Source organism: Pristis pectinata, chromosome 2 (genome assembly GCF_009764475.1).
Source record: "Pristis pectinata isolate sPriPec2 chromosome 2, sPriPec2.1.pri, whole genome shotgun sequence".
Taxonomy (NCBI): Eukaryota; Metazoa; Chordata; class Chondrichthyes; order Rhinopristiformes; family Pristidae; genus Pristis; species Pristis pectinata.
Window position 1 is genome coordinate 32,204,701 of NC_067406.1, and position 12,502 is coordinate 32,217,202.

At 36.8% G+C, this 12,502-nt stretch overlaps 1 protein-coding gene across 1 annotated transcript in view; it reads right to left on the reverse strand.

Moving 5' to 3' along the window:
- The window catches only part of lman1 (lectin, mannose-binding, 1), a 46,961-nt gene that overhangs the window by 18,514 nt on the left and 15,945 nt on the right, over positions 1-12,502 (reverse strand). Inside the window, exons 5-10 of the mRNA XM_052010223.1 lie at positions 10,067-10,166; positions 8,572-8,695; positions 8,400-8,456; positions 6,469-6,473; positions 3,484-3,613; positions 963-1,156 (exon numbers count right to left, since the gene is read on the reverse strand). Coding sequence (XP_051866183.1) covers positions 963-1,156; positions 3,484-3,613; positions 6,469-6,473; positions 8,400-8,456; positions 8,572-8,695; positions 10,067-10,166 — 610 coding nt within the window. The remainder of the gene's footprint in view (positions 1-962; positions 1,157-3,483; positions 3,614-6,468; positions 6,474-8,399; positions 8,457-8,571; positions 8,696-10,066; positions 10,167-12,502) is intronic.

Here is a 12,502-nt window from a genome sequence, read left to right on the forward strand (position 1 = left end):
TCTGATCCTAATTCTCCAGGCATATCCACCCACCTCCATCCCAATGATAGGATGCTTGAAAAAAAAACTTTAATCTTCGCTGATTCAATGGATTAAGTTGCATTTCACTTTTGTCTACAAATTAAAGCTTGAGATGATCATCAAGTCCCTCCAACTGGGGATTGGGTTACATTACCAAAAGTATAAAACTCCCTAAAAATAACTGTATAAATTGGAAACCTGGATAAAGATGCAAAACATATCTTGCCTACAAAAGCAAATGCCTCATTGATGAGACCAAGGCTGTTCAAGTAGGAAGTTAGGGCAAGAACAAGGAATAGTTTTGCACGTAGAACTTGCTGGATTCAGCGCAAGGCTAACCTTAGAATCGAACAATATATAATTCTCAAAAATAGAATTAGATCAGGGTTTAAAATCCCTTAAATAGCACTTTTTCTTTTCTAATAATATTAAACATATACCAAAACATTTCCTGAAACATAATGCAGTTCTGTAAAGTCTGATGTCTAATTTTCCTGAACGTCAAAATAATTTCCAATCACAATTTTGAGTTCAAATAGAGTGATTTTAACTCAATAGAGCATCTAGACTATAAAGATCAGATGCACAGTGAAGGTTTTGGTACTTCTGTACCAGAATTATCCCTCAACTCAGATAAGTAAAATCCACCAAAGGAGTGCGAAGTTTATCATTTTCAGAACTAGACCGTTTCAAAGGCTGATTAGACTTGTCAAGTCATATCATTTGGAGGACACAAGATTAGAAAGCAAAAATACTACTATATCATCCATATCCTGGGAACAAATAAATTAAGAGTTGAAAATGATGATGAGTAAAACAATAACAAAACCAGAGTGCAACCATTAAGTTATTGTTGACACTTATACATCTCATGCTGAATAAAACGATAAGAAATTGAAGCACTATTTTTAGTCCAAGAATCTACCAGATGCTGTACTCACCTGTCCTGTCTGTGGTGCAACATTAGTTCCCTTCTTTGACAGCTCCTCGCTTACGAGAGAGACATATCTTCTCTGCTCATCCAAAATCATGTTGAGTTGCCTGTTCAACTGCTTGATTTCAAGGTGGATTCGGTTCTGGCCTTCAAAGATCTGTCTTAACTCCCGCTCGTTCACACTTTCAAACAAGTCATCTACTGAATTGCAAGTAAACCAGTTGGACTTTAGATCACTTCTGATATTTGAATATTTGCCAGCTACATGTGTTTTACATGCTCAGTATAAAACAGAATTTATTAAAAATTTGAGAAATACAAGTACAAAGATCAAATTTGGATGCAAGCTGCAAAATTCTACCTTAATTTTAAGTGACCAGAAAATCCACTTTCAGGCTAATAAATCTCAAGCTAATAATTTATTCGTTTGTTTTAACTTTATCTACACATGGTCTTCCTCCTTACTAGATCAAGGTTACTCATTAATTAATAGGGTGACATTGGCTAATTGACAATCTTGAGAACTGGATTCCGATTAACTTTCCCTTCAGTGGACTCTTTCAATGATAGTGAATTATTTTGATGAGAAATCCAGATAAGACAGAGGAAGCAACTTCCAAGTTCATTCCATGGATTGTGCAGTCTCAACTGATTTTACCTTGTATCATAAAGGATATTCTAATTCTAAAAAAATTCATTTTCAGGATCAGGGCATTGCTACAAGGTCAGCATTTATTGCCCATCCTTAACTGCCCTTGAGAATATGGTAGCAAGCTGCCTTCTTGAACCACTGCAGTCCTTTTGATAAAGATAGTCTACTAGTGCTTTTGGGCATGGACGTCAAAAGATTTAGACCCAGACAATGAAGAGTGAGTGATATATTTACAAGTCACAATGCACGTCTTGGACCAGAAACTGCTGGTAGTGGTACTCCTACAAACTTACTGCCCTTGTTCTTCTCAGTGGTAGAGGCAGCAGGTTTGGGAGGTGCTGTCAGAGTAGCCATACCAAATAACTGCAATGAAATTTTGTAAATATTACTCACTGCAGCCATTGCGCACTGGTGGTGGAGGGAATGAATGTTTAGAGTAGCTGACAGAGTGTCAGTCAAGTAGACTGTTTTGTCCTGGATGGTGCTGGGCTTCTTGAAAGTTGTTGATGCTGCAACTCATTCAAACAAATGGAGACAGCATTACATTTTTCTCAAGTGGCAAGTCATCACCACGGGATCCCCAGCCTCTGATCCTGCTCTATAAAGCCATGGTATTCATGCAACTAATCTACTCAAGTTTCCAAGATATTTATAGTAGGAGAGTTGGCAATAATAATGCCAATGAACAACAAGGGTAGGTGGTTATATTATCTCTTGGAGATGATCGCTGCCTAATGCTTTAGTGGTGAAAACGATACTTGGCACTTATCAGCTCAGGCTGCAGCAGGGCATGGACTATTTCATTTGCTGACGAGTTGTGAATGGAAATGAATGTTGTGCAATCAGTGAACATCCTCACTTCTGCCCTGATGATGGAAGGAAACTCATTGATGAAACAACTGAAGGTGGCTAGGCTTGGTACATTGCCCTAAGAATTCCTGCAGTGATGTTCTGGCTGGCACGGTTGATCTCTGAAACCATTATCTTCTTCTGTGTGGTATGACACCAGCCACTGCAATGTTTTCCCATTTTATTTCAGCTTTACTAAGACACCTTGATGCCCTGATCACTAGTGTGATGGAAACCAAGGCAAACAAATCAAATTTTGTTCAGTGCTCCTGATCATTATTAGTTTCAAAAGTTGGGCAAAGTGCATCTGTTTTGATGCGAGAAGAATCAGGCAAGGATCTGATATAGTCCCATGCTCAAAAAGCTCATCAATACCTACATACTACCTAAATTTTATTAAATATGATGTACTGTCAGTTTGTTGTGATTTGCCTGAGCTTGGATAATATAACAAATAAACAAAGGCAAATTAGAACAAAATCTAAATCCTAGATATGAATGCCGAATCCAATTAAACCTTCTAGTCTGAAGATAAATGGTACTGACTCTAGAAAATCCAAAAGTTAATACTGCAGTATTGTTTTCAGTCTGAAATCCAAGTTCACTCCACCCCTCCATTACAAAAATTCCTATAGAGCTTCTAGGGAGCCAGAACCCTATTTGCTTCGTACTTTTCATTTCTAGCTCATTGATCAGAGGTTTTTGTTTATGGTTATTAAAAAAATACTGAAGTATACCAACTTTCAATGTGCAACAAAATAACAATAAGTGCACGGGGCCACATTAAATGCTAAATTCACAATCAAGATCACAACCATCATGTTGCTGACTGCAGCTGGAACTGTTCATTTATCAAGATCCACATTTACAAAGCTCCATGTAGTACTTAAAGTAAAATGGATGAAAATGTAAATTTCATATGGCCACCACAATTTTATCAGTGAAAAAATATAACCACACATTTTTCCAACAAAGCCATATAATGTAATGAAAAGAAACCAAAATTGTTTAAATTTTTTCCCCCAACCTTGCTCTCCTTGTATATCAGGATGATCTTTTTGGAATTCCTCTTTCTTTTTATCAAGGGCTTGTTGGAAATTTTCATACTCCTCTTTGTATTTCTCCTTTTCTTCTTGAGGAATTGTTGAATCAGCAGGCTCCTATATCAAATATCAAAGTTTAAATTATGTTTAAACCAAACTATGAAAGTTACTACAAAATAGAGTAAGCAGGCCCAGTTAATTATTAGGAAAATATCTAGAAAGTAACCAGTAGAAAAGCTCCAATAGTTCCATGTGATGGAGTGCTGAGTTTGGAACAATGCACGAGTTCAAGAAGGGCCCTGGGTTCTTTCTATGATCTGTGATGAGCCAGATGGTCTTAACCATGTGAACGATGTTGGTACATTTACAGAAATTTAGTCACATAGGAATCAGGTATGTATGTTCATGCAAGGTGAAGGATGCCCTACTTTCCAGCTCTCTGTTCTGTCCACTTTCCTGAATTCTCTTCTAATTGTATTAGTTATCTTAAATCTGTGTCTCCTTCTACTGCCTTATTTCCTGATTCAGAGTTATACAACACAGAAAAGGGCCCTTCAGCCTACCAGCCAAGATACTTATTTACACTAATCCCATTTGCCTGCGATTGGCACATATCCTCTTAAACCGTTCCATGTACCTGCCCAAATGTCTCTTAAAATGTTCTAACTGTACCTGCCTCCATCACATCCTCTGACATGGCAATAGAATTCTTCCCATACACCTTAATCCTTCAAGTTTTACACAGCACGACTAAAAATCTTCCTTCAAATTTAATCTGCTCTTCACATTCCCAAATAAGCTAATTGTTCCTCCTAATTAAACTTCTCCACTGCTGGATGCATTCTTTTAAAATCTCCATCTTCACTAATCTGGTGCCAGGAATCTACACTGTAGCCTAGCTGTGGCCCAAAAAGTGTTTTCTACAGTTTCAGCAGGGCCCCCATGTCATTATATTCTTTGCCTTGACCAAAAAAATGCTTTGTCCATCCTTTAACCACCTTTCTGTCACCTTCAGAGATTTGTGAACATGCACTTCTAACGTCTCCAGTTTCCTCTGGGCTTCGGTAAGTCCCCAGACATTACATATCCCTCTGCCTTGTTCAACCGCCCCAAATCAAATACCTTATACTTTCCTGATTGAATTCCATCTGCCTTTTTTGGTCTACTTGACCAATAGTGACTACTTGCTGAAATTTACTATTTTCTTTGCAAACAACCATGTTATGGGCTGAGTTTTCTTGGCCTTGAACTGGAAAAGCTTATGTCAGATTTACATGAGGTAGGTATATTTGATGGATTACTAGCATCTGTGGAATAACCCCAGAATAATTTCCTTTCCCTGTAAAAGCCAGCAGGTGGTTTTTCCAAACTGATTTTTAACTAATTATCTCATGTTGGTACAAAATTGAAGTAAAACAGAAAACTGGAGTAGATCATTCACCCTTTTGAGTCTGCTCCATTATTCAATATGATCATGGCTGATCATCCAAACTTAAGCTCTCTCCCCTCATCTCTTGATTATTCCAGCTCCTTCTTGAATATTTTTTATTGATTTGACTTTAACCTCTTTGGTAGGGAGTTGCACAGGTTCACCACTCTCTGGTGGAAGAAAATTCCCCTCATCTCAGTCCTAAATAGCTTACCCTTGCCCACGATTGTAACCCCCCTGGTTCTGGATGCACCCTCTTCCCTCCTTCCTGCATCTAATCCAATCTTATTTGAATATTGTAAGTTTCTCCGAGTTCCTCTCCCAATCTTCTAAACTCTAGTGAATACAAGCCTAATTGACCCAGACTTTTTCACATGTCAATCCTGCTACCCAGAATTTGGTGAACTTTCACTGAACTCCCTCCATAGCAAGAACATCCTTCCCATGCTGTGGATAAGGAGATCGGAACTCAAGGCGTGGTCTCACCAAGGCTCAGTAATAACATCCGTGCTCCTATATTTGAATTTTTTCTCTACAAAAGCCAGCATATGATTTGACTTCTTAACTGGACTGCTGCATTTGCATGCTTACTTTCAGTGAGCAGTGCACAAGGACATCCAAGTCACATTACGCCTCCTCCTTTTCTAAAGTACTGCCTTTCAGATAATAAACTGCCTGCCTGTTATTGCCAAAGTATATGACCTTGCATTTAGTTGCATTATACTGCCTGCCATATATTTGCCCACTACCCTCCACCTATTTAAACCAATCTGATGCTTCTCTGCATCCTCAAGGCACATACTCCCACCAGCTTTGTGTCACCTGCAAACTTGGAGATATTACATTCAGTTCCCTCTTGCAAATCATTACTACAGATCACAAACATGAGGTCCCAGCACTAACCCCTATGGTTATGCACTAGTTGCTGCCTGCCATTCAAAAAAGCACCTGTTTATTCCTATCAGCCACCTGCTCTCCATCCACATCAGCAGCTTATGGCCAAATCCCATGTGTCTCTATTTTGCACAATACTCCCTTCTATGGGACCTTATTAAAAGCATTCTGAAAAATCGAAATATACCATATCCACTGAAATGGAAATACAACTGTAGAATTGATTAACTTTTTCTTCTTTGCCCATGGATCATTGCATCTTGTTTCATAGGTAAATATTAATTTCTACTAAATATTAATTTCTTTGTTTACATCTTACAGAGTACATTATAAACATCAGAAAAGTTATAGAAAAGTTGCATTCAAAGGGATTATTAAAATCTATATTATACACAAAATGCATAATCGCCATCATCTGGTTGCATCCTCAAAAACTCCAGCAGATCTGTCAAGTATGATTTTCCTCTTACTAGTCCATGTCAACTCTGTCTGATTCCATCACTTTGTCCCAAGTGCTATTACATTTTTTCTAAAACTGAAGCTAGTATTATCCCCAATACTGATGTCAAGCTAACTAGTCTATAATTTTCTCTACCCCTATTGTAAAAAAAAATATTGGGGTTACATTAGCTCTCTTCCAATCCACTGGAACTGTTCCAGAATCTAAAGAGCATTGGAAAATAAACGTCAATGCATCCACCATTTCTAGGTCAACTTGAGTACTCTGTGATACAGATTTCTCAGGCATTGGAAACTTATGGGTCCTTAATCCCTTCAGCTTCCTCAACACCACTTCCCTACTAGTTCTTTCTTCTCACTAGACCATGTGTTCCCCAACATTCCTGGGAGAGGTTGTGAAGACAGAACTGAAGTGGAAATACAATAACTTTAGAATTGATGAACTTTTTCTTCTTGCCCATGGATCATTGCATTTTGTTTCATAGGTGTTGCTACCATATATTAACTTCTTTACTGCAGAGTAAGTCATCAATATCAGAAAAGTTATAGTGGTATATAAGGGGATTATTAAAATCCATATTATACACCAAATACATAATATCCCAGTGATAGTCTGAAAGGAGCCATACCACAACCCATCAGAAAAGCTCAGTAAAGAATATGTACGGCGTAAATGGTTTGAGCAATGCCACCATAAATTTGAAAAAAAAATTGACTACTTTGCCAATTTTATTTGACATCCATTTGATGCACTCACTCCATTTTTCCCCACGTCATTTGCAGGAGCCAACAATCAAATGTTTTGTCCACTGGCACAGATTTAAGACTTTTAAGCCTTGAACGTTTTGAAGGTCATGTCATTTTATTGGTGTTGATTCTATCTTTTAATCAAATCTTTTGGAACAATGAGAACTAGAAGTTATGAAAATGTACAGCTGCTTAGTAAAGCTTATTAACAGTCCTTTATTTACATTTTCAACTCTGAAGCTGATCACTGCTTTAGAGAAACCATCAACCAAGATTGTCAGATATTACTTAAAGTGAAACTACCGGCATTCTTCATTAAGATTCAATAAAACCGACAGCAACTTGAGATCTCTTAGTTTGTGCCGTTTAATACACAAATCCTGGTTGTTGCCAGTGATTTATTGTTCCTCCAGTGTTTGCAGCATTTTCTAATACAGTCAAGGGAAAACGCTGTATTCCTCTCACAAACTAGTCCTGCTGTTGAGATACCCTAAATACTTGGTGCAAATTTTGAAAGTTTATAATAGCATAATCCTTGCACAGCAAACTATTTGGCCCTCAAAAATTTAATTAAATTTAAAAACTAAATTTATGACCACTGCAGTTCTTTCTTGACTATTTCAAAACAACAGAAATCAATGATAGGTTACTTATTTTGCACAAGGTTTGAGGGATATTTCAATCTTCATTACTCTTAAAATGTTAATTAAAACTTTGCTTTCTCATTCCTAGTTATCGGAATGTAATTGGATGTATCATGGAGGATGCTGCCAATCCACCAACTGCAGGAGGAGGATAATATGCAAGGAGCAGTAGTGTTGTGACTATGGTTATTCAGCAATAGTGATACAGCACATCAGATGACATGTTTCTTGTTCTTTTGCCACCAATCTAAAGGACATGTGCCAGCACACTGCTGATTTAAGATACTGGCTATCCAACCTAAACAATTTTTAGTAGTTTCTGCAAACCATACAAAGGAGATGATGATTGGCTATTCAAATGTTTGCTGACAACAATACCAGGACTCAAGGGATTTACTCTGCTCCTTAGGCAAGTTAATTTATTAAAAACTGTCTGTATTTTGTTGTGGACAATTCATGACATTTAACTTCTAGCAAACTAACTTTCACTGAAGTTCTACTTTAACTACAAATAAGCTTTTAAAAAACGGCATGGCATTATTGTAAATTACCTATTCAATAACTCACACCGAGAGAAAAAGGGATCCCATCTCCTATTATGCATCTTTAAATCTGCAGTTATTCAGCACCAAAAATTTACTCTGGCTTTTTAAAAGTCAACATTCTCTTAAACAATGTGTTTTGGTTTGTCTTCCAATTTCCTTCATTAACTAAAAAACCTCACCACTGGTTTGGCCAGGCTCAAAAAGTCTGAATGTCAGAAAAGACAAGACATCATGGTCATCTGTTAAGAAACAGAAAAATGCAGTATTTTTAAATCAACTTGTTCATTTGTTAAATCCATACTAAGCTATGTGCAACTTAAAAAAACAACTACCTTAAACACCACCAAACTTTACCTGCAAGGGCCCCAGTTGCTGCAGAGATTCCAAAATAACCCTCAAATGGAAGTGCCAAATTTTCTATTCTGGCACAAAGTTCATAATCATCATTATTTGGAGTAAAGCCATTATGTATCATTACCTACAACAGAAACAGTCAAATTTGAGAGTCTCACTATGTACCACCAAGAATCTACCCAAATAAAAACCACTTAAGAGCAACCTCTTTTGGCAGTTGACAGTACATTGCCAGGAGAATTTGTTGGCAAGGAATTGGAGAAAGTCTTCAGAATACAGTTCAACAGTTTAAAAAGTATATTTTAATTATATCAAAGACATTGCAGAACTTGTGTACCAATGACTAGAGCACGATTAACCAGGTACTTTAACTTCTCTGCGCACTCCCACCCACTAACCACACAAAAAAAACTACCCAGGGTATGAATATTAAAACCATTCTTTATTTAAAACCTAGGTCTCAAACTTTTGAAAGAAAACTCAATGGTGTTCAAAATGTTGGTGATTTCATAAATAAATGGGTTCTGCACCAATGGTTCACTAAGAAGCTGCCAATTCAATGCAATTTTTTGTTTTATTTCTGCTTTCATTTCTTTACAAATAAAGATGGTCAATTTAAACCCATGAGATGGCACTATAAAATTATTTAAATAAAGTCAACAATCTGGAAAATCTTAAGCGTTTTATACCGAACAGCTAAAGTATGACTTTAGGATATCACTGGACTAGTGTATCAAAAAAAAAAATCCAGGAGAGATGATGATGCTCCTTTTGAGATGTATTTATTCACACTGGCTACTGAAAATCACTCTGAGTGCACACAACTGGAAAACCTAGGGGTTAAATGAAGAGCTTGCAAGAGAGGAAAGGTAACAGGGAAGTAAGGGAATGAGACTGATGAAAATACTCTGTAGGTCTGAATGGCCTTTTTCTATATCTTAAGAAAAATGAGGGTTAATGGAGCAATTAGAACTGCTTAAGATCTCTATACATTAAAGAAGGATCAAGTTCTTTAAAAATGAGGAACTAAAGCAAATATTTGCATCTAGGGAAGGAAGGAAATATAGAGGTATATAATGTTTGGGCAATCAAATTAAGTCCCCAATTTTAAAATGAAAACAAAACAAAAGGAAAATAGCCTGGATAAATCTTAGTAATAGTGGAATGGATCACTAGATGACAAGGAAAGTGCTGAAACATGCTAAAACTCTCAAATGCAACAGCAAACAGGTTAAAAAAAGTGAAAATTATACAAGACCAGGTTTGAAAAGCAGATGAAAATGTTATTTCTCCTCCAATTATTCAACATGTAGAAAACTTTTAAATAAGACATATGAATTTACTTTTGTTTTTAAATCCATTTTTTAATAATTATGCCCAAGATTCAAGTTTGTTATTCCCAGTTTAACTGTTCAGACCAGATTTGTTTTATTAAATGAAGAAATCTCACAAGGCTGCAATTTATTTTGAATATGTCAAAGCACAGGAGACTTACAGTCAATGTTTTTCTGTAGTAGATTATTCTAGCTCTTACAGGGTAAGGCTTGTTTCTAAAATCCCTTAAACACGAACCCAACGCTTGTGTTGCGCCATCACTGCAAAAAATAAATGAATTTGGTATTAAAACATATAGCACAAGGTCATGAACATATAGCAATGAACATAAGATTGGATTTAGCTTCATATACTTTAATTCTGAATTTTTTTAAAAAAAAAATCAACATTCATGTCTGTTCTCTTGGTTTTTTTGCTATTTGTTGGCCAAGTACTGGAATTCTGAGTGCAGGATCTAAAACTGTGTGCAACTTTTGTGTGGGCTGAATGCATACCAGTTTAATTCATCAATAAAGAATAATTGAATCAAGAGAAATAAGCACATTTCACACAATTTATATTCGAGTCAGAATCATACAGCATGGAAACAGAGACCAACAACCAGCCATTTACACTAATCCTACGTTAATCCCTTTTTTATTCTCCTCACATTCTACCAGTCACTTACACAAGAGGGGCAATTTACAGTGACCAATTAACCTACCAACATACAGGTCTTCAGGATGCAGGAAAAAAACAGCACCCAGTGGAAAACTTATGCAGTCACAGGGACAATGTGCAAACCAAGATCAAGACTGAACCTTGGTCTCTGCTGCTGTGAGGCAACAGCTCTACTAGCCAGCCACTGTGAACTGAGTTGACAAATGAATTATATTTGAGTGTTTACTAATGTTCTAACTATTTTAAATTTACTTCCCATTTAAAAAAAAGTCAGTGATCTAGACTCAACTATTTACAATCTATATTGATTACTTGGATGAAAGGACTGAGGTTATGGTAGCTAATTTTCTGACAATAGGCTAGACTCTAGATGGGCTAAATCTAAAATGATTGGCCAACAAGTTGTGAGGGACAAAAAGAACCTGCAAAAGGGAATTAAATCAATTAAGTGAGTGGGCAAATGTGTAGATAAAACAAGTCATTATCTAAACAGCAAGATTACAAACTGTTGCAGTACACAGGTAGCCTAGTAAATGAGAAAAACATCTTTCAGGTACAACAAATAATTAGTAAGGCTAATGAAATGTAGGTCTTTATTGTAAGGGATGTGCAGTATAATAGTAGGTAAGCTTTGATGCAACTTCACAGGATACTGTGAAACTGAACCTGAAGTTTTGGTCTCAGCACTTAATAAAGGATGTGCTTGAATTGAAGATTGCTAGGATAAAGGGGATGACTACAAAGAAAGAGTGAGCAAGCTGGACTTATGCTCATTGGGGTATAGAAGACACGAGGCAATCATTGAAATGTGCAACATTGAGGGGTTTGACAAGGATATTTCCTGTTGTGTGGTCATCGAGAGGCAACTGGCATTGTTTCAGAAAAAGGGAGATGAGGGTCTTGACTCTTTTAGAATTCTCTACCCCAAAAAGCTGTAGAAGCAGAGGGATTCAATGTAATTCAAGGTGGGAGAAGGACAGGTCATTTAAAGTGCAAGCTAAAGGATATGGGGGGAGATGGGAAAGTGGCATTGAGGCCAAGAAGGGATCAGCATGGTAGTCTTAATTCAGGGTTGAGGTGCTGACTTTGCCTACTCTGCTTCCATCACTTAGTTGAGTTTAAAAAAAAAATCATATGATTAATTATATTTTGGATTTTTTTTTGGAATGCTTATGAAAGTAAGCTTACAGACACACAAATAGTTCTTGCAGCTAGTTCTGCCAAGATGTATGATTTTAAAACCTGTTAGAACAGGTTAGAGTATCATGTACATCACTGTCAAGTAACAGCAACCACGCTAGATCCTCACCCAACTAAAGGTACGTCATTGCACACTGAAAGGGGTTGGTGAGAACAGCGTCCCAGGCCTGAACTGGATCTGTAGACTGTATGTAATGCAGTATAAGAATAATACATAATCTGGTCATTTTCTTATTAATATTTGTAGGATATTACAACAAAAGGATTTCTTCACGATAAGGAATCATTAACACTCATTGAATCCAATGAAGCAGATAGAGTGTGGGTTTCATACTTCACTCAGAATGACAGCATTTGTGACAATGATCCAACCATGAGCTCAGCTTACTGTGAGAATTTAGATAAACACCTTTTAGGCATTTGTCAACTATGCCAAGTTATCTGTTGGAACGATCTACGCACTCAATAGATTGAACAACAGTGTTAACTAGATGACTTCTGACGGGTATGAATCGATTCCAAGTTCCTCCCTCTTTCCTTGCTAAATTTAAAAGGCCTAATAAATGTTAGAAGTCAAGGCAAAATAAAGAGGAAAACAAGATTATAAAATGACCAATACTTTTATCCAAAATGAAATCTTTTACTTAAGAGGAGATCTACCCACATTTGGAAAATGGAGCACTTGGCATTATAGCCACTGAGTTCAGCATCAATTACTACCAGATCAGATGTAACC